Source organism: Anser cygnoides, chromosome 9 (genome assembly GCF_040182565.1).
Source record: "Anser cygnoides isolate HZ-2024a breed goose chromosome 9, Taihu_goose_T2T_genome, whole genome shotgun sequence".
NCBI lineage: Eukaryota > Metazoa > Chordata > Aves > Anseriformes > Anatidae > Anser > Anser cygnoides.
Window position 1 is genome coordinate 18084835 of NC_089881.1, and position 22662 is coordinate 18107496.

General features: G+C 43.2%; 1 protein-coding gene across 20 annotated transcripts in view; it reads left to right on the plus strand.

Moving 5' to 3' along the window:
- Window positions 1-22662, plus strand: part of MCF2L2 (MCF.2 cell line derived transforming sequence-like 2) — a 167538-nt gene that overhangs the window by 23934 nt on the left and 120942 nt on the right. For 6 of the 20 annotated variants that reach the window (XM_013174837.3, XM_013174845.3, XM_067002235.1 and 3 more), the window contains exons 1-2: window positions 3064-3699; window positions 19658-19741. In XM_013174837.3, coding sequence (XP_013030291.1) covers window positions 3558-3699; window positions 19658-19741 — 226 coding nt within the window. In that variant the 5' untranslated portion in view covers window positions 3064-3557. Of the gene's footprint in view, window positions 1-3062; window positions 3700-11691; window positions 12080-19233; window positions 19468-19657; window positions 19742-22662 lie in introns of those variants that run through there. The other 14 variants (XM_067002231.1, XM_067002239.1, XM_067002230.1 and 11 more) reach the window with 6 other exon arrangements.

Here is a 22662-nt window from a genome sequence, read left to right on the forward strand (position 1 = left end):
TCCATGAATAAAATCTCTCTTCTTGATCTCATTGTATTTTTTATTAATGTTTTTGAAATCATAGGTGGATGGGAGAGGCAATTTTAAGTCTTGTCTACTAAACTTTCTTGATTCTTAACAAAGCTCCATTGAAAACAGACATCTATTTCCCCTCAACTGTTTTAATGACTGTAAGTTGCGAATAGAGGGTTTCCTACAGTCTTTTCTAGCTGCCTCACTTACGTGTGCAGTAGAGGCAGACTTCTCTCCCTCTCTCCTCTGGAATATAAATACAGTTCCCAAACTCGTTTTGAGTGAAGAGGCAAGAATCGAGATCCATTGGGACCAATATTATTGAGATCCAGTGTGTTTGTTGCTTGTTCTGTGATTAACAGTGTTAATTATTGGAGCACTACCTTTGGGGGCAGGAGAGTATTATTCCACGAGGAAAAGATACGGGGCTTAAACACATTTAACTGATTTGACTTTAAATTTGCGGCAGTCCTCTGACTGCACAAGATACGTGCTGTCATTACTGTATCCCTAACAAAAAAGCTCCAATTCCAAGGTGAGCTGGTATTTCTAACAGAACTAGGAACTGGTGCAATTCCTCTGTTTTGATAATGTCAGCTGAAGATACCTGGGTTCTCTTATTTCTGATGATGCTTACGCTATTTACTTGCTTATTCATTGTCAGCCCAACCCAGATAGGGTTGCTAGGCAATGCTGGCAATTCATGAGCAGAAAATGTCCTCCACCTTATTATTTTCAAACACTTTGCTGTGGTTGTCTGGAACAGCAGGAAAGAAACTCCCCTGCATTCTGTGGCAATCTCTGGAAACAACCCAAGGAAACGTGCCTGCTTCTCTTCCGTACCTGCTCCCTCTGCTGTGCTCTTTTGTGTTTAAAGAACGGTGACTTGCTTTCAGTCAGGCTGATAACCTTTTAGCTGAAGAGGGAAAATTGGGAAGAAGTTAATTATGAATGCTGAGTGCATACTTGGTAACGTGCTACATAAAAGCATTCCTGCAAACCAGCCATCACAGCATCTCCTGAGCAGACGCGCTTGGCGCAGTACAGAGGAGGTAGTTCTTTGGGTGGTAGCAAACAGTGCAGCTCTCAGTGCTCCAGTGTCAGAGGTTTCTGATAACCTCAGGAGAAGCTGGCCAAGCTTCTTGTGAAATGTGAACAAAATCAACATACACGAGAATAAACAGATCCTTCTGTCCACTGATCCTAGCTCATGCACCACAGTGCCCCGTCCCTGCGGTACACCTTATGTGCCCTGGAGCTGAATGGTAAGCAGCTACAGTCAGATTATTTTTTTGTTTGGAGCTGGGTGGTGGCAGTGGCACGCCAGGCATCTGAACTACGTATTTAGCAGTGGAAAGGATCAGGGTTTCCTAGGGAAAAAATGAGACTTAAATGATATTTACCTGCACTTCAGGAGCTCTCATCTAGGCCAGGTTGCTTTTCACATTCCACTTGCAGCATCAAGCCTTCCCCTTGGAACAACGTGTTTCACTGAGCCTCCTGGTGCTAACCCACGAGGTGGGAACAGCATATGCAAGGGCGGATGGCAGACAAGCGTCTCATCACAAATGCTGGATCCTCCCCCGTTGTATATCTATGTATGTGCAAGGTTGAAGTGCAGTTATTCTGTGTATGTGTGCACACATGGATGTAGTGTCAGAAAAGCTTATTTTTCAAGGGATGTCACGTTTGCCTTTGCAAGGACATCCTGAGCCCCTGAAATGAAAGAAAAGAGTAGCTGTACAGAGGATGAAACAAAGGCTTTAAGAAAACCACTGGGATACGTTTCCACTTTTCTTACTTCATGATGACAATGTTTTTCTACAAATTCTGCCTTCTGTGCTGCTGTTCTCCCCATCTGTAAAATATTGCAGTCCCCTGGGGATTTAATGTGGAAGCTCTAATAAATATTTTACAAAGGAGAATGGATCGGGTCACCCAACAGCCCAGTATGCCATTGTCTTCACTCCACAGGCAGGATTTTGGCAAAGAGCAGGAGGGTGACCAGCTTTATGCCATGCAGCAAGCTTAGGGGAGGGAGCACAAATCTTTGAGAGCAAGGATCCCGTTATAGCTCTCTGCCAACAAAAGGAGAGGGTTAGGGAGCTCAGACAGCTCACTGGCTGGGGAGCAGTGGAGCTGGTAGGGGAGGAGCAGCGCTGAGCTGACTTCTGTGCTTTAGCCACCAGGCATTCCTGCTTGTCCATGTAGTTAGTCACCATGTTAGTAGCAGCACCATGTAAGGCTTTTTCTCCTGGGCACTTTTGTCCCCTGTTGTTCACTCTGTGTTAATTGGGCTCCTCCTTTTTCACTCTGTCTATGGATCAGCTGTGATCTGAGGCAGTCACGAGCTGAACACAGGGTGCAGCTGTGTAAAACACCCACAGGTGTTAGTGACTGAGGCAGAAGGTGCAGCCTTCTGCACAGCCTTTCCTCATCTGTGTGCAAGATCCTTGCAGCAAGCTTGTTCTGTGCCCAGGTCCCCGCAGTTGAGCTCTGGGTTGCGGCTTGGCTCTCATTTATGAAGTTCTTGTTGTATTCTTTGCACTGTCACCAACACTGGCCTTGTGCCTGTTTGTGCATCTCCTATGCAGTTCCCCCTGCTCCAGGGAAGGCTCCTTCTTATTTCACTGCATCAGGATTGAGTGTTCTCTGCAGTCAGTTCCCTAAGTACTTGTTTCTTCACAGGGTTCTCCGATTAGTAATTTTTATTATGGAAATCATGAAGAGTGGGGAAAAAATCAAATATCCTGCCCCTTTCAAAGAGAGATTTCTAAATATATGCTTTAAGACCCAAATATTAATGTCAAACTCATGGATCCAAGTTCTTTTTAAGAAAGGTTTGGGTGCGGGTTGTACAGTTAGCAGAGTATTTCTGCCAGCAATACTTCTGTTCTCCATTTGCTATTCTGTTCATTTAGATTATCAGATCTTGTGAGCAGGGACTGTACACAGCAGCAGAGGGCTCTTCTGTATAGTTGCAGCTTCCCAGCACCACTGCCAGGCATGAATAATTGGTTGAGCAGCTCTGCAGAGCAGTCTCCTTGCACTGTCCAAGCTGAAATGCTGAAGCAGAAAAAAAAAAAGTGTCAATAATGAGGAATCATAAGCCTTAAAGGGAGTGAAAGTAATGAAGAAAAATGTTTTCTTAAAAACTTTGTGGATGTATTTGGTATGCTCTTTAAGGGGAGCATCCGGTGATATTGCAGTGTGCTTCTGGGATCTTCCACCTTCATCGTAGCTCATAGGATAGCTTTAAATTAATGATAAGGAAGCCATTCGGGGCATTGGCTGTGCCGAGGTTCACAGGTTTCGTTCTGAACGAGAGAATGAAGTAAACTGATATTGAAAGCAAGGAGGGAGAAACAACCACAGTCAGTAAGCCTATAAAAGTCTTAGCCAATTGCAATGGCGAACATCCTGCTGGTGAGGATGACCTTGAATGAACTAAGTGGGATAAAGTCACCAGCCTGAACTGACGGCTGAAGAACCAGACTGGATTCCAGCAAACAGCAGATTCCTGACGAGTCTCCTGCGCTCTGGCAATGGCTTCTCGGTGTCAGAGATGTGGACAACAGGTGCCCAGGAATCCACCTTTCACTGCTGTCCGGATAACAGAAGGAGAAATGAAGTCTTACCATGATTTTATAGGAGGATGCATTAGACTGGAGCGTATGGCAAAGAAAGGTACGTGCAGCATCTTTAAAAGAAATAGCATCGTCCCTTAGTGGTAGCTGTACTGCATTCCTGAGAGATTTGCAAAAGGAGCTTGTTTTTTTAATGCTTTCTCTGAGGAGCCAGTGGTAAATAATTTAAAGGCAAATGGCTGGATTTGGATATTAACTCTGGCATGACTGTATCATTTAGCTTCACTGTATATGTCTGGGATATGTGCAGTGATTTAATCCAGACAAGGTTAAAAGGGATGCTGGATTCTTTCTGAGTAAATGTTTATTTCACTCGGCTGCCAAAGAGTGAGATTTCTGTATATGTCTGGAGCAAGTGTTTGTTGCACATCTAAAATACCCTTTTGAAATGAATGTAAGGAGGTGGGGCAGTGGGTTTCCTGCCATAGTTGACCCTGTCACACTGTGCTCCTAAGGTGCTATGTAGAAGGTCAGTATCTTTTTCACTGTGACGCTTCTGGTTTCCCTGTACCATGATAGAAATCTGGACTGTCAAGCTTTTTGCGCTCTGCATGTTTCAGGCTGAGTACAGGGTAATATTCTACTCTGAATGGGTTGCTAGTGTGAGATGCTGGTGTCCTGGTAATTTGTTCTAATTGTGTGTTAACTCTGAAGTGGAGTGATGTTAGTTGGAATCTATGCTGCTGACTGTTTTGTCAACTATCAAGACTGCTGAATCATAGAGCAGTTTTTCTGTTTGTTGTCATTAAAGAGAGATTAACCAAAGGAGCCCTTTGGTTTCATTTGCTCTATTAACTTGGATAAATACTCAGCAAACCTGAAATCTAGAAGTACATAAAATGTTGACAAGTACGTGACAAAAAGATCCCCAAAAAGCATGCAGTCTAGTTGCACTTTCAAGTTATTTTTTTTTTATTTATTATGATTTAGTTAGCTCTTCAGCAAAACTGTTTCAAAATGGTCACGGGCTGAAGTTGTGAAGTGTTTTGGTTCTTCTTTGATTACTCTTTGGAAACCTTTGTATCTGAGAGTTGCATTCAGTCTGGGAAATCGAGACTGTTCTGCAGGAAAAGAAGGTGGACCCGAAGCAGGTGATCTGCTGGCAACTACTGCTTGCAGCAAATCGGGGTTTGCAAATGCTTTCTTTAACAGGGCTCTAACGCACAATGCCAGGGTTTGAAAACTGCAAAGCCAGCCCGTTGTACCTCTGCTTCTGTTGGCCGTTTATCCGTGCTGCTTTTTGGGCTCAGTGCCTACCTATGCATTGTTGGATTTGGCTGACCGTTCACTAACACGGATGTTTCCAGTTGCACTCTTTGTAACGAGGCATTCAGAGTTCACAGCGTAGCATGGCAGAAACGTCTGGTATCTTGAGTAAAAGAACAGAATTCCTCGCCGTTCCTCCTGAAGCTTTGATCAGGTCCTTCCAGGATGCTTATGGCTCTGTGGGCCTACTGTAGCCAGAGATCAGGCATCTGCTGTTTTCTTCCTGTAGGTAGAGAGGGGAAGACACGGGTTTTGCCATGGTTACTGTTCCCAGGGAAACACCTTTCCTGCCTAATATGCTGAGAGATGACCTGGCATAGTATTAAAGGCATAAATCCCTTGGAAAATTGTTTTCTGGTAGAGAATGGGTAGTATATCAACTCAGTCTAAGCATGTTCCCATTTTGTGAGGCAGAAAACATCTTTTCTGCTTCTGTTTAAAATTCTACCGAAGAGGACATATGAAGGGCAGAAGTTAGGTCACTGTTAGGGATGAGGTGCCTTCAGCTGCATGAGCTGTGAAAGTACATCAGTGACAACTCTGCGTGTGGTGACCGTGTTGGAAGGGGACCGAGGAACTGGCAATGTAGCGTATGATTTTGCATTAACAGCGTCCCCTGTGTTCTTCTTCTGCTCTACCATGAACTGACTCTGGCCTAGTACTCATCTCTGTCATGTTTTGCCCTTAGTTTTTGTATCTGTAAAGTAGAAGCAGCAGGAATTACCTCCCTCCATAAATAGTGGATCCTGGCAATGAGCGCTTACTGTGAACTGCGATTATTCTGTGAAGGTGAGACAAGTTCCCTTTGTGGTAGGTGCTGCATAAACACAGGGAAGGGCAGATGATCTGTCCCAGAGAACCTGGGCTCTGCCTGCCCCATCGTGCTAGTCCTTTGCTACTAGCAGAGACTTGTTGGTAAGCTTTAGGGGTGTGTGTGTGCCTTTTTCTCAGGATGGCTCTGTTTGAACATAGTGACAGGATCATGGATCTCCTTTGCATATTCTGACTTGACTCTAACTTGGGGAATCCTTTCTGCAATGCAAAGATCCAGATGGAGTATTGTTCAGGGCTAGTGTTTACTCAGTAGTACTTCAGGCACTCTGAGGTACAAACCATTTTTCACGTACAGACCGCAGCTGTGGAGCCCTGGCAATATTCTGTGACAATTGTCTCTCTTGTACTAAATATCACGGCGAGAGGAAATGGAAGACACAGGTAACTACAGCAGAAACAGAGGCCACACAGTTGCAGACAGGCCTGCAGTGACAGTCCTTTCCTGTGGGATCACAGCTGAATATCTTATTTCTGTAGGTTTGAGTCTTATAAGGAGTGAACAGCCTTCCTGTTCACAGCTAGAGTGTCAGAAAAATGCCTTACTCTTTCTTTGGAATGATGCTTGTGAGCACAGTGATGCTGTGGTATCTGCTGAAGAAGTAATATCGTTTTATCTTTCTGTCTAATCTATTAACTACTAGTAGCTCAATGATGAAAGGTCCCTTACAGCTTCTGTAGCTATGTCTTATTTCAGACCACATTCATCCTGATGGAACCAGAACTAAATCCCTGCGGGTACCCAGCTGTCTGCTTATATGCTGCTCCCTGGGTTAAATATCTGTGGCAAATGCAGCCACAGATAACCTACATTTGCTCAGCAATGCCAGCAGCGAGCAGTGCTGGGCTAACCCAGTATCTGGATCGTACGAGTTCAAGGCTTCCTTTGAATCCATGGGACTTGTTTTGATGAGGGAAAGTGTGGTTGTAGTCTCCTGTTCATACAGAGATGAAAATAGTGAATGCTTGCCAGAAGAATTCACTGTGAGGGGTAGTTGAAGGGCAGTTTTCCTGTGGCTAACTGATAACTGCTGAGAGCTCTACAGCTTGACAAAGAGGATGAGGGAAAGGAGCTCTGGCTCCCTCACAACAGGCAGAGGAAGGTTCTTGCTCTATGAGCTGGCCTACAGGATCTGAAGGCCCCTCTGGCATCTGATCCTCAGGTATTTTGGGCACCAGTATGTGACCCTGAGACTCTGGAAGCAGCAGTTTGCAGGTGTGATCCCTGAAAACAAAGAGGAAGTGGACCCCAGAAAGCCAGGGAAGAAATGTGGCAGTCCGGAGCTGATCCTCCTTGTAGTGCTCTCAGTTCCATGCTAGACATCGTGAAACTGAAAGTGAAGCATATAGCTCCTTGGCATGAAATACATCACTCTTGGACAGCGTCTCATGTCTTTTCAGCAGTGACATGGCTCTTCATGTCACCCAGCTGCTGATTAGCGTCTTTTATGCATTAGGACCCCTCCTGCCAAAATGGTCCCCTCTGTCCCCAGATGCCCCTAGTAGCCTGCCTTGTTGTCAATGCTCAAGTCCTCCAGTATCTCACAAAGGACCTCATAGCTCATGGGCTTGACATGGACAGGTGAGCATTGTTTCTGTATGCTGTGGAGCTTGAGGCTGCAGGCTACATTTTTAACTGACTAAATGAATGTCTTTGTGCTCAAGGCTGGTGACTGCATAAAACAGGGTAGTGAATCTGCAGACACCAAGGAGTATGTAGTTCATGGAGGCTATTCAGGATTTTGCAGATGTTGCAAAACTAGACAAGATCCTCTGTCAGTAATTTGAGAAGCTATCTTTTGCACTAACGTTGTATTTCTGATTTTGTTCTACCCTAGGACACAGGAATGCTGTAGTTCTGACTGCCCAGCAATCATGGGTGCTTGCTCTGTCCCACTGCTGTGTCTCAATTACTGCTGGAAATGAAAAGCAATCCTTCAGGTCTATCTGTTCATGAAGACTGAAGTATTTGAAATGGGTTTAGAGCAGTTAAGGATTTAAAGGCAGAAAATGTCTTTAGTGCTTTCTACAGAAGGAAATCCCATCTGAATGAGGCCAGGCTGAAATTTCTCGTACTTCTTGAAGCACCTTTGCCTTCAGTGGTGAAATAAATGAGGAACACCTTCCTTTCCCACGTGGCTGGCCCTCTCACAAAGGCACTAGTTACTGGGGAAAGTCACTGTATCATGTGAAGACAGAAATCTGCAGTGGAAGCTATTTCAAAACCCATTGAGATCCAGTCACAGTGCCTCCCTGTGCACTGCTCAGAATTTTTCTTGTTTTATTTGTATTCAATATCTATTTTCCTCTCATGTAAAATACTATAGGGAACCTGGGATATTTTTTTTTCATCTGGTTCTCAATGCAAAGGAAATAACTAAAATAAAATATTCTGTTTTCCACAGAGGTTTTTATAACAAATATTCTTATCTTAGATGCTTGTGTCTCTTCATTTCTTCAAAGCATGATATGTATCTTGCTTTGCTGCTATTGAGCAACACTGAATGCTGCTTACCTAATCAAAAAAAAAAAGTCCAGAAAATGGTAATGAAAATAGGGAAGGCAGAGCTTAATTTCCATTTTAAAAGTTTTGAGAGACAAGTACTACGGAGAAGATCAAGAGAACAAATTCTCAGAAGACAAGTTATAGTAGAGCCTTCTGGGTACTTACGTTTCTGTTCCTCTCAGGATACCAGAACAAGAAATAACTCGGTAAAATGGAAAAGCATTAAACATGGATAGACAGATAGCTGTAATTGATAATGTTTTGTTAACTTGCAGGGCTTATTACCACAAGATGATAGCTTAGTTTGCTTTTTTCCTACTGCCTGAATTGTAGTCTAAGTTGTCTGGGAAGAAGACTTTAGGGAAAAATGGTGCTGAATACACAGGGAGGTCAGTCTGTGCAGGGTTTTGATCCTGGTTCTGCCAGTGGAGCTCATTGGCAGATCTGGATGAAATTGGACACTTCAAGTGCCACTTAAGGACCCAATTCTGCTGTGATATGTTCATCTTGTGTATGAATTCCGTTGCTGCTTTATTATCTGAATCTTTCTGTTGATTAGCCTGCCCAATGAGCTTTCTTAGTTGTGGACTTGCCTCCCTCCCTCCCGGGATACTATCTAACAGAACTGCTGGTGCTCCAGTAGGAAAGAATGATAAATAAAGCTTTGCTGTATCAGCCTAGCTTCCTATCTATAAATACTTGGACTGTGCCAGGTGTCTTGTTCCACAGTTTTGATCCTAGTGGCTCATTCCATTTCTCAAGGGCAAAAAATCCTCCAGGCTTCTGCAGCAGACAAGAAATATTGACCAAACATTTTTTTCACCTTTTTTTCTAAGCCGGGATGTCTCAGCAATTCTGTTCTGCACAGAGGCTGCACCTGATTCATATTCAGATCTTGTTCTTGTCTAAGTTATTAAACTGAGGATTGCAGAGTTCAGTCCTTGTCTAAACTCCCATCACCACCTCGATAGAGAGCTCCCACAGCAGCATACTTTAAGGAGCAAAGGTCTGTATGACTGAAGATCTGATTATGAAATGCTGTGAGTTAAGGTAATCATCTGCTAGCAATGGGTAGAGCAGAGGTGACATGGGAAGAGGTGAAGGAATGGGATACCTATAATATTCTCCTTTGAACCTTTGCACGTTGACTTTACTGCTGGACTCAGAAAGGGAGATCTGCCAGTGAAAAGATGAAAGTGGTGGGAACTATAATTTTTTAAAATCAAAAATAGAGAAGTCAATGGGTTGGAAGTTAAAGTGAGAGCTTAGAAACACAAGCCAATTTCTTTGTGTTAGGCCAGCTGCAGGGGAAGCAGTGGATTTGCAGTTGCTTGGAGTCTTTAACATAAGATTAAAGAGCTTTCTGAAATGCTGGTTTAATCCAATTTCTGTGAACTTCTTGTGTGTTCAACAAGTCAAACACAATGAACCTAGTGGTCCCTTCTGGTCCTACAGTGAAAGAATCTGGAAAGAGACTTTGAGTTAGAGACACTAGAGTATGAGCCAGTCCTTGTCATGCTTTCAGAGTGCCACACCTGCAGGTGTGAACGCATGGACATGTGGGGTCAGATGCTCAGACAGTGTAATGAAATCAAAGGATCAGGTCCTTGAATAAAAAAAAAAAATAAAATCTGTTGGTATTACAGATATTTACCAGTAACACAAAATTGAAACATCAGTAAGTAGTACTCTATTCCATATGTTGGTGGGACAAGATGCTATTCTACTGAAATAGGCAGGACTAAGCCTTCTGAGCATGGCAAAAACATCTTAGATGTACACCTTTACTGGTTATGCAAATGAAAGATACCCGATACTTTTAATTCGAATTAAAGAAACTGAAATTTTTTCCTGATAAACTTTCTTTTGAGCATGCTTATAGATTCAGTGGGGAATTCCTTGGTGCCCCTTTTCAGGTGAGTTCATTCCTCTCCATCTCTCCGGAGACCTTCGTGAGGTTATCAACTTATGTTCGCCTGCCAAGTAGCATTTAGCCTTCTGACTCCCCAGCTGGATCTGCCACTTCGTCTGCAGCAGCTCTCCAGCCAGGACTAAAACACTTTTCTGAGCCTAATGACCTGGCATGCTTATCGGCCGCTTCCATAGACTTGATACTTGTCCACAACCCTTAAGAGCTTCACCTACCTCTGCTCCTGGAGGAGAGGAGCCTCTGCAGGCAGCTTACGGCTGCTGCCCGGGAGAGGGCAGTGCCTGACACCAGACCTTGGCTGCGCGGACCCAGCCTGGTTTGGGGCGCTGCTGGAGAGGAGCTGGGTCTGGCGCTGCAGTTTGGTTCTTGTCCGTTCGCTCCAACCCACAGCGTCCCCTCCTGAGAGCAAAACACATCTGGAATGGGAGACAGCCTGATTGTAAATCAGTTACGTGAGAACGTTTGTATCAGTGTGGGCAGCAGAGTAGTATTAGGTATGTGCTGCAGCTGGTAAATCCATTTGTTTAGCAAGCAGTTTAGGAGGGACTGCGGAAGGAAAGTGCAATGTAAAAACAAGCGATGCGTCTTGCTGCTCTCCTCGTTTACCTTTATTTGCCAAGTCTGGCTGTAACGCTGCAGCTGTCTTAAGCTCTTGTGCGTATCTAGTACCCCAGCATGGTGATGCTCTGCATTGATCTGGCATTTTTCTGTAACTCTGTACAAAATCCAGTTAGTGTTGTCGTGCTGTGCCATAATCATTGCAATAACTTGTGTTGGTTGGCTGATAGGGGAACGATGGAAACCCTGGGTATGTTATCCTCAAGGTGGAGATCCGTTCTAGTAGCCTGACTGTAGCCTAACCAGTCAGACAAATTTGGCCTGCTGTTCATTTTGCAAGTAAGAGAAACCAAGAGTGACCTGGATCCCTCTCCCTGTGCCTCAGTTTCCATATCAGTAAAATGAATGACACTTGTCTCTTCCGAGCCTGGCTGACAGCAGGGTTTATAGAAGAAACAAGTTACTACTGCATCGTGCTGCCTGGGTGACAGCTGTTCTGCTGCACTCTGGGTGAAGTGACCTGCATCTGAAGTTACTGAGCTGCTGGGTGGGTGGTGGCACAGGGACGACTTTATCAATAAATCTGTTGCTAAAGCAATGAGCCAGTGCTGCTTCAGACAGGTCAGCACCACGTTACCATTGTCACACCAGCATGTTTTCTTCAGGCACTGTGCAACCTTGTGTCCTGAAGTATTTGTTGGTCTGGTTGTTTACAACTGCTTACTCCCCTGCCCCAGTGCTAGCTTTGTGTTTCCAACTGAATCGATAGGTTTTGTGCAGGCTTTTCCTTCGTCTTTAAATAGCAGTACTACACTGGTGTGTGGGTGTGCCTCTGGGATAGTCCTCCAAGATAGCTATTCACAGCCACGCTGTTGGTTTCCCTTGGCCCTGAACACTCTAGTATTTAAAGTTATTTTAATGAGAGCGCTTTCCGTGCCTTAGCCTAGGCGAGTGGATTTGTTCTGTCTCTGTAGGGATGTACCTTTATTTGTCTGTGCTAAGCTGTGAATGCCTCCAAAGCGTCCGAGGATCTGAGTGGAGAGCTCAGATCTGGGAGGGAAGAAGCCAGCTGTACCTTGAGGAGGGTTAAAGCTTGGGTATGGCGTGTGTCAGAGGTCTGCGCTGCGATTTGCGTTGGAGCAGTTACTAAGCAATTTGTGCAGTCTCCTCCAGGAGAGCGTCAGCTCTTTGGTGCACCGCTGTTTAGATCCAGGACTGCTTCCCCAGAAGGCTGCCTCTCTCCATCCCTCCCCTCTGCCTTCTATGAACTCATTGCCACAGCAGGACGCCGGAGAAGCCAGCCTGGGATGCAAGGGAGCGCACGTGCTCGTGAGTGTGTATGGGTGCCTCTGAGGGGGAGACATCGCTCTTTGAAGCGTTCCTATTGCTTTTTTCTAATGGGCATCTGAACTGAGGTGGTGGTGACAGCTTGGAGAAGGCTGCTGGAGGGGTGGCTGGGTCTCTTCAGCCAGACAGTCTGGCTGCGAGCACTGTTTGTCCCATTACTCAGATACACGCTCAGAGTGCTGCTGGCAGTAGTGATGGCTGCTATGGCTCACTGTTTATCTCCAATGGCAGTAACCAGGGAAATGTTTTTGAGCTAACTGGCCTCTCTTCGGGAGTGAGCAAGAAAACAATCCTTCAGCTCCTGAGCCGAGTGGTCCCTCATTAAAATAATTATGTGGATAGTCTCTGAAATGATTTTGCTGGATGCAATAGTTCAGAGTTGAGCCAGTGACTAGCATTTTTTTAGGTAAGGTTTCAGCTGTGAAACTGTCTGCTGGCACACTCTGGGGAGGAAGGAATGAAGTCTGCTATCCAGTCTGCTATCTCTTGATTAGCTTAGTGTCAAAGTATTATAGTGAATGTATTTGACTTTGCAGTTTGCCACATGTGTTTTTTGTTATTCGTGATAGATTTTCACAGGACAGTGTGGAAATGTGAAACCGTCTTTTATTGAGTTCTGTTCTCTGACCAGGAACTTGTGTTCCAGCAATCCAGTGTTGCTGTGAAGCATGCATTTTTTGGGAAGACGATGAATTAACTTTTCTCTGGCAAAATTTAGAAACTATCAAGAAGTGTTTACAGCTGAGGGAGTAGACAAGGTGCTGGGTTGTGCTGCTGTAAATCTGGATTCAGTCCGTGAAGGTGTTACCGAGATTAGACCTTGGCCTTGAATGTCTTTTAATCAGGGAAGTTTGTTTTCTGGGGAGCAGAATATAACTTCTATATGATATCCTTTGTGCTCTGTGAAAACAGGTAACATCTATTTCAAAACAATTATTTTGCTGTGCAAATGATGTGGAATGGTGTTTCTTTTTTCTATGCTGATTATCGATAGTCAATGGTGTATGAGATTTATTAATCACTATCTCATGATTTTGCAGCAATGTTATATCAAGTATCTTCAGAACAGGTTGGGATATGAAGTCACCTAAAGTAAACAATGATAGTGTATGCTTCAGTAATTTTGCGTTAGTTTTTAAAATTTAGCTTTTATGGTGATCATTAACCAAGCATTCATAGATGTGTGCATAAATGCATGATGCGTTGTGGCACTAAATAACTGTAGAAATCCTTGAAGGGTGACACTCTGTGCACACCAAACAGCCAAACATGAACATCAAAAGATTGTTTTTCAAGAAGTGGTTAATTGGAAAATGTGGCAAAATCAGTTTCTTCCCCCAGGGAAGTCTATACCAACATTTTTTAAAGTTGGCTTAGAAAGCTGAAATAAACCCCGGAGGGTGCACATTAGCAGCAACAGCACCGCATATGGTAGCAGCAGGGACCCATCCTGCCTGGGTTCCTGAGCCTGCTCACCAATTTGACTCAAGTGAATAAGTGATTTTTAAGCCATAAATTCTCCTGATTGAGAACTGTCAAATTCACTGCTTCCAAGTCTTGGGATTCCCTGGGCTCAGATTCTAATTCTGTATCTGAACTTCCTGCCTCTACTCTGTCATTTTAGATAATTACACATTTAAACATTTAACAAAACAGACCTCTAAGTATGTGTACATTTCCTCCAGTTTCAGTGCAGCTGCACAGGGACGTAACTTTGCCTTAAGCATGTGCCTGAGGGGTCTGCTGACCTGGCAACAACCGGGAAGCCTGGATCTAAAGCCTCTGGTCCTGGGGGGAGTTCAGGTTTGGATCCAAAATAACTACGGTTCACTTGTATTTCCAATGTAAAGGAGTGAGCTGGACTCCTTGTGACTTGAAAAGCACTGCAAGCAAGTCCTTAAAGTCCTTGCAGTTTGCTAACAGCTGTTGTTCTCTGAGGATAAACTGGAAATTTCCCTTTTACATTGTGGCAATGTTGACCTGCACAGTATCCTGACCTCATTGATGCCTGCCTGTCTGTAATACTGTAGAAGGATAAGAGAAAGGATGGGATTTCCCTTCTGTTGATAGCTGGGTTTTTAGTTCCGCCTAGAGCAAGCAATCTGTAGCACATGTGGCCAGCTTGCACCAGGAACCGATCTTGCTGTTTCTCTCTTCAGGCTGGAAGAGTAAACAAACTATCAAAAAGTAAACAAAGGGCACACATAGTGAGGAAGGGAAATAAATAGAATTTAAAAAAAAAAAAAAAAAAAAGGAAACCCAAACCAAAAGCTTCTTTCTCTGATGAAACAACCTATAAGTACGTTTTGGCCTTCAGGAAGGGAAACACTTTACTTAGAAGGCTTGCACTGAAAATTCTGGTTGGATAGAGTATTTTTAAAACCCTTTAGCCTACTTAAACCTTTTCATTGATGACATGCAAATTTGACTGTCTCCTTTTTATGTTTAATTCTTGAAATCTACCTTAGCTCTGATATACACTTTGCTAACTGGGTTTTTGTTCATGGCCAGAAGACACAGAACTTGGGTGTTTGAACTGTAGGTACTTCACAGCTTTCAGACTCTGGATTTGTGATGTCCTTTGGTAATTTTAAAGAAGAATGAGAATGCCTGACATTAGATGTCCTTTAATGCTCTTCAAATGAAATCTCTGGCTTTATGCTTAATTCTACCTGGCACTTTTCCCATCGTAACAGCAATCTGATTTTTTTCCCAAATCCAGAGTTTTGATTTAATACTGTGAGGGTCATCCTTGACTGAGCTTGTACAAAGTAGAAGTAGGCTGATGTACTCCACCAATTTTGCAGAGATTTAAATTCACTCCCAGCTGTCTTCCATCCCTCCTTCTCCCACAGCATGATATAAATGTGAATTGCATAATTAGGCTGTCATTAGGAAGAGATGAACTTTGCTCTGGAAATTTGTAACCCATTATTCCAAGATTAGTGACTTCAGATGGGGGATTGAAGAACCCCCCTCCTTTTCTAACAGAAGGCCAGGCAGTTGCAGCATTCAGTCGCTAAAAACAAAGAAACCCCAGTGTCCTGCTATGGCTGCTTGCCTTGGGTTGTCTTTCGTGGAGCAGTAGGCACTGCTGTGTCAATCTGCTTGGCGCAATCCAATCTTTCCCTCCAGCAGGTCATCTCACCGACGCTGCTGGAAACCATTAGTTGCCATTAGCATATAAACTAGTTTCTGCTCCGAGAGGAGGGGACAAGATTACATTCATTGGAGCTTTTAATCAGCTGCTGTTGGCATAGCTCTGAAGGCGGCAGTCTGTGTGCTGTGCACCAGACCTGCAGGAATGAATACAGCTGTGACGAGAAGCAAAATAGAAAGCGTGTGTCGGGGGAAACCCACGCATGTTTCACTGCACAGTGAAGAATTATGAGCATAACTGAATGGCTTTTCTCTTAAAAACAGGATAGCACAATTGCAGCTAGCTTCTCTAGAGATCGGGAAGGGAGGAGAAGCTGTCAGACGTGACTCTAGCAATTGCTTTTCTTTTTCTCTCCCCTTGGTAGAAATGCTTGGGAAACAACAATGCAAGGCCTAATGATTCTGCAAGGAAACTAGTCTCGCATGCAAACATTTGAATGATCTCTGCTAGGAACTGAACATATAGCAGTTTAAGAGGAGCACCAAGGGTAGATAAACTGGCTTGTTTCATTTTTTTCCCTTCTAGCATCACATCCTTATTCACATTTTAATTGTCCTGGCAAATTGAATTAGCTCAAGTAATGAAGTTCTGCATGGTATGTGTAAAGATTCAGCTTTGGTGACCTGTGTAGGGGACTGGCATTGTTCCACAGAATACTGTTTGATCAATTCAACTTTATTCTTTTTTAAATTTGAGAAGCTAAGTGTGGCTGCCTTGTCAATAAAAAAAAAAAAAAAAGTGAAGACCTCAGGAGTAACCAGACAGAAGCTAGGAAATGCTCAAAAAGGCTGCCTAGAGAACCATGCTCCAGCCCCTTGGCTGGTGTATGCCTTGAGATGATGTGCAGCTTCGTGGCTATGTGCATTTTTGGCAGAGGACAGGACTGCTCTGGAGCAAACAGGGGTTGATAAATTTCTTCTGTGGATATTAGCAAGGTACAATGAAGCAAGACAATTGTTGTCAAATTCCTGTGACTTTTCGGCTTCCTTAACCTTTCCCATTGACTTTTGGGCCCCTATGTAATGAATTAAAATATGCCAATAAGCTTTTCTGAAGCAGTCCATGAAGCTGCAGCTCTTAGGCTGGCATGCTGATAGCGAGCTGGTAAAGCAGGCTTTTCTCAGCCGTGGTATATATCACATAAGAAAATGGCACGTTGCTTCTGCCTGAGAGGCTGAACACCACATCTTGTGTGCGTGTGGCTTGCAGTATGTGGGCCAGAAAGGCTACAGGGCCTCCTGGGATAAAGTCTAGTGGAAGAGATGAACTGCTTAATGCTCACTAATGCCAGGCAAAATGTCTTGGCTTTAAAACAAAACCAGACCTGTAGGATCATTTAAGATTTTTTTTCCATGTTTTTCTTTTAGTCAAAGATGAAAAACTTTCTTTATCAGCCCCAGGTAATCATGTGTTTCCAAGGACTCAGACTTGATTGCTAACTCTGTGCTAACTCCTAGTCACCAAATCTATTTTATACCTTTCTCGTCATCTGAAAGTCTTGTACAGAGTGCGGGTTTTACAGGAAATCCCACATGGCTTGCTGGAGAAAGTCTTACCCAGTCAGGGGATTTGAAGAGACCTGACTGGCACTCTGCAGTTCTTGTTTCTATTACCTCATCTTACCCTTACACCACAAATTTCTTGTGGTAGAAAAAGGATCTTTAGAAACCAGAAATTAACTATTTTTAAAGCAAGCTACTACAGCAGCTATATGAAGGGGGGAAATTCTGTTCTTCTCGACTGTTTGATATCAGTGATGGCTTCGTATTGGCAAACATCAACAGCAAACTGTTGGCTGGCAGGCTGTCTTACCCTGGAGCAATAAGCAAGTCTGAGAGAGGCTGGAGATGGCAGCATGTTTTCTAGTTCATTTTTCCCTTCTGTTGAGCCTCCTTGTGATGGCCTCGGCCACTGTAGAAACCTTTGCTACGTTTATGCTACTGCTTGGTACAAGCTCAGCCTTGGCCACCCAAACCTGAGTGCACCTGTCTACCTGTTGGGCTTCACGGTTTTCACAATATCTTTGCATTTTCCAGATGCTGAAATCAACAGTGGTTTCTTCAGCGGATGCTCCAGGGTATCTCAGTTCTGAGGGTCCATACTTTAAATATTTAAAATTAAAATATTTAGTTTTAATTTTCTTTTCCTACTTCATTTTTTTTGGTATTTAGTCTTAACACCCCTCTTCTCGTCTGCCTCCATCTTGCTGCCAACCTGCACTTTGACAAAGACGGCTCTATTACTACTGCAGTGATTCAGGAGCACTTCAAGTAGACTGCGCAAAGGATAATAGAGGTCTTTGACCAAAGATCTGGAGACACTTGTCAGTACCTCTTGAGAACTGCATTCATACATTATAGGCCCTTTTTGTTAGGGGTTCCTCGGATGTAGTATTTATCTGACTCTAAACACAGCCATCATCATGCTGTTCTTAAGCAGCTAGTGGAGAAATCTGGCTTGTAGTGTTCTTGGCTTTGTAATAAATAACCTTGTATATTTAAAGGTTCTGTTTTGCCTTTCCTTAAACTCCAAGCATATCCAGACTAGGACCTGTGGGGGAAATGGCAGAGCAAAAAAAAAATATATAAATAAATAAAAAAGGAAAAACTTAATAAGTTTAATAAGCTTAACTTAATAAGTTGCTTTGCCTGTTTCAGTTTTCTCAAAAGATGGAGTGCTTTTATGGCTGTTGGCTGGTATATCTATATCTACCATATAGATAATAAATCTATCCCTTCCTGCTCAGTGGGCTTTCCTTTGAGAAGCTCTGAACACTACTAAAATCAAGCCCATTAACTGTGATTCATTACTCTGCTCTTCCGGTCACTCTTAGCCACCTGTAAGAACTGGAAAAGCTGACAATAGGCTGCATAAACAGGATGGAAATGAGGATAACAAATTAAAAATATAACTCATTTCAGTCTGACTTTTCCCCTCTTTAGTTCTTAGAGATGACTTGTAGAATCCACCCCCTTGAGATTTTTTTTCCTATTGCTTGCAATTACTTGTTTAGTGTATCACCCCACACCTATGCTGCTTCTCTTCATGTGGTGTCACCCTCTGCCTAGGAGAAGGCAATGACACTTCCTCTCCAGTTACTGTCTTGACATTAGTGAAATGTTTGAAAGTTGAATGAGTCTAAAGAATTAGGGAATGGACACAAAAATCCAAGCTGTATGTAATTTTAAAATAAATTCCTAGTTCTGGAAAGGATCAGAATGGATGTCTGAAAGTAGGATAGAGACAGTATTTTGGGCAACAGACTAGGATGCAGGAGAAGCAATTTCTAGCCTCTCTGACCTCCATATCTCTTTCTGGACAGTGTATTTTAAACCAGGTGCACCAAAGTATTTCAGTGCATGCTTCGTATTGACATCAGTGAAGATCTTGATGCTTAAATACAGCAGCAATTTGCCTTTAGTCTGCTGTCTGATCCATCTGCGTCCTTCTTCCTTCCTTCCACCTGTTGCCTGGGTGGTTCAGGCAGAGCTTAGTACAGAGGCAGCTCTACAGATCCAGGACTGGCTGTTGTCTGTAGCAGTAAAGTGGCGAAAGGCCCAATTTTAAGAGGTACTATTGCAAGATAAACCTGGATCTTGCCAGTTAAGATAGCAGCTATTCCCGAGTAAAAAAATGTTGCTTGTCTAGATGGTGCTGAAGAGCAGGGAGAAGAGTTACCTGTTCCAGTAAGTACCTGTTACTGAGAGACATCAAATTAGCTCAATGCAGATTATACTTGCTGGATACTGTATAGATCACACAGAATCTACACATGTGCAAATATTGTCAATATTTTTCTTGAGCTGCTTGTCAAGATATTTTTAACTTGTTAGTGCTTACTTAAAAAGAACAGGCTTTGTTTTCGTGTGAAGAAAGCTTCACAGCCCCTTATTTCCTCCCTTTACTGTATACTCGCTGGTAGCGGAAAAAGCATCAGCAAAGGAAACTGTTCTGGGTTGGTTGGTTACACACAGTCCTTAAGAAGAGACCAGGGAGTTTGGAGTGGAACGTGGTTCTGTGTCTGAAATAGACTTTACTGTTTGAAAGACTGAAAAGCTGCTTTACGTGGTGGCCCAAATTCAGTAGCTTAATACAGAACATGAATTAGTAAGGGGCAGTCTATCAGCTTGAGCAAATCTGTGACGAACTCTGGCAAGTCTATTGGAGCTGGTTTATGAAATGCTCTGTGAAATCAAATGGCAATAGAAAAGTAAGTAGGCTGAAGATGAGACTGTAAGTATCGTAAACTTATCCATGACAGTCAGATCATATCTGCGCCAATAGTCAAGCCAGGCTATTTTCATTTGAGTGTCATCTTTGTTTGCTGGGTTCTTGAAGGGTGTAAAAATTGTTATTAAGGTTTTATTAACTCATTGAAGATTTCTGCTTTCCTTACACAGATGAAATCATGCAGCAGGAGATACGACCGCTGGTTGCAGTGGATATAATAGAACAGCTTCACAGGCAGTTTGCTATCTTGTCAGGTAAGAATTTTCCAGTAATTACATTCTGGGATTCTCTTGGAAATGTGCTGGAATCTGTTGCACTGACGGTCACTCTTCAGCTCTGCACAGCAGTTGCAAAAGCATTTTTATATTGCCAGTGAAAAGGGCCGTTATAATCAGACCCTCACAGTGCATGGAACTGATATGCGCCAGCTTGTTGTGCTTGTTTTTCTTAAGGCGAGTTAATTTTTTGTGTTCTCCACAATGGTAAGAAATTAAATAAAGCTTTCAGTACATATATTTCCACAATGTCCAAGCTTGTTGTTTGTGGGAAAAGTTCTGGTTTATCAGGGAGTTATTCATGACCTCCCCCCTCTTCCTCATTTGCCTTTGTTTTAGAAATGATTCATTTCTATAGTGTAAGGTTCTAATCTTTTGAAGATTTGATTATACCATATTCCTTTGTTTGCCTGAAGTTTGCAATTGCACAAAGTGACACAGTTCCTGCCCCAAAGAAATAGTTGATACTGAAATATTTGCCAGATTATTTAACATATTTTGCCTCCTGCAGAAGAGAAATCCTTGTCCTAAAATGGTTTCTGCTGTAGACTTTGTGGTCTCTGGCAACATCTTTTGTCTCTTTCTGTCTGTTTTGCAAATAAGGAAACTAAGAATTTTCTTTCCATCTTCCCTAGAGACACACAGTGAGGTATCATTAATTTGCACAAAACACTTAGATGGTCATAGTAAGGTATGTCCCTCCAGCCTGTCCCTCCTCTGCTTGGTGGACAGGAACACTGGATGTGCAGTGCAGAGAGTACACAGACCTGGCTCTGCAAATGCTCAGCTCAGCAGGCCCAATCCTTGCTGCATCTTTGTCTTTTAAAGTATGCATTCTACCATTGTGTTCAGTGCAGGGTAACAAAGAAATGCTAATATAGCATCTATCCAAAGACAATTTTTATGGAGTAATGTTGCAGTGTTCTCTTTTGGCTTGTCAGGAAAAGCTGGGAGCCCCTTCCCCTTTGTGCTAGTTGCTTAGCTGCAAAAATGACTGAGTGGGAGATGACAATCCCCTAATCTGGGGCCTGTTGTCAAATTTGAAACCAGTTCTCCCTTAGGGTATAGCATGAGTGAAGCAGTTCTCTAATGCCTTTTGTTAGTGCTAACCGACTTTTTAAAATATTCTAAATACAAGGAAGGAAACAGGGAATTCTAATCACTGCTCAACTCCTTTTGGGTATTCAATGACTTTTTTGCTTCAGTCTTCACTAGCAAGAGCAACTTTTTGGCTCTCAGCACAAGAAGGACATGGGTGTATTACAACAAGTCCAGAGGAGGTCCATGAAGATGGTCGGATGGAGCACTTCTCTTATGCAAATGGGCTGAGAGAGTTGGGGTTGTTCGGCCTGGTGAAGAGAGAAGGCTTCGGGGACACCTCATAGTGACATTTCAGTACCTAAAGGGTATCTACAGGAAAGCCGGGGACGGACTCTTTGTCAGAGTGTGGTGATAAGATGAGAGGTGATGGTTCTAAACTAAAAAAGGGTAGATTTAGATTAGCTATTAGGAAGAAATTCTATACTATGAAGGTGTTGAGGCATTGGAACAGGTTTTCCAGAGAAGCTGTGGATGCCCCATGCCTGGAAGAGCTTAAGGCCAGGCTGGATGGGGCTTTGAGCAACCTGGTCCTGGTTTGCAGCTTTTAAGACTATTAGTAAAAGCTATATCTAGCATGTAGCTCTGCTGCTTTTCATTGTGCACAAGCAACCACAGATATTTTGGTGCCTCAGTGCTTGCTTACTTGGTAACCGAAAATCTCCTGAGACTTAGCCTTTTTCCTGGTTTTCCATGCTGTCACATTCCAGCTCAGTCACTGCTGTCTGACAAAAACCCTCTGCTCCTTAGCCTCATCACAGCAGCAGTAAGACACTCGAACCTGTAGACTGCTTTGGCCTGATGGATCATACGTTTTTTCTGAACAGCTTTGTAAAAATGTTCTGTTTTATACTAGTTAGATTTCTTTCACTTTATAGGCTACAGCCTTGAGAGAGCAGCTAGACACCTCTGCCATGCACGCACATGCAGAGCTCAGTGTGTGTTAGCAGTGACAGTCTGGTTTGTGCTACTGCACAGCTTCTGATGCTGTTGAGCTCTCCTGTTCAGTCCTGGAGACCCCAGATGCATTTGTCCAGTGATGAGAATAACTCAAATCGCTTTTGCAAACTTTTTTTTTATATATATATATAAATAAAAAGTGAAAAAAAGTATTTTTAGTTGATATCAGCTTTTTCTTAACAGCTATCATCTGAGGTCAGGGGTAATGCAATCATGATATTTCTGTGCAGTAAAGCAGAAAAGAGTAGAACAATTGGAACCAGAGGCTCTTTGTTTTCTCTGGACATGACTCACTAGAAACACTTTACTATTGCTGTGCTAAAACTTCTCAGAAGAGGATCTGACTGTCTTGTAGTTTCAGGACCACCTGATGAGAATTACGTAGCCAGCTAATAAGTTTAGTGTTTGACATGGTCTAGTTATAATGAATTAGACACTGGCAGCCTCCTGCATATCCTGGTTCTCTAGCTACCCAACTAACCAAGACTGTACTGTTCATGCCAATAATAGGGAGACTCTCCCAAGGCTTCCCTGGACTGCTGTGGTCATGGAAAAGGCTGAAATGCAATGTGATGAGGTCCTTAATCGTGCAGTTTACTTTCGTCATTTCCTTTCTGTGCGCTGATGTAACCTTGCTTAGCTTGTGAGATCTAATGGGAATGCTGGCTCTTGTGGTTAAATTCTAGTTTTGAAACCACCGCTGCCTCTTTCCTTTCCCTGACAACTGAGCTCCTAATTATGGGATTACAGCTGTGACAACACAGGAGTGCTTTGCACACATATGCAGCTATGTTTGTGTTTCCTGTAGCTGTTAAGAGTACTAGATTACAAGGATAGGTAGT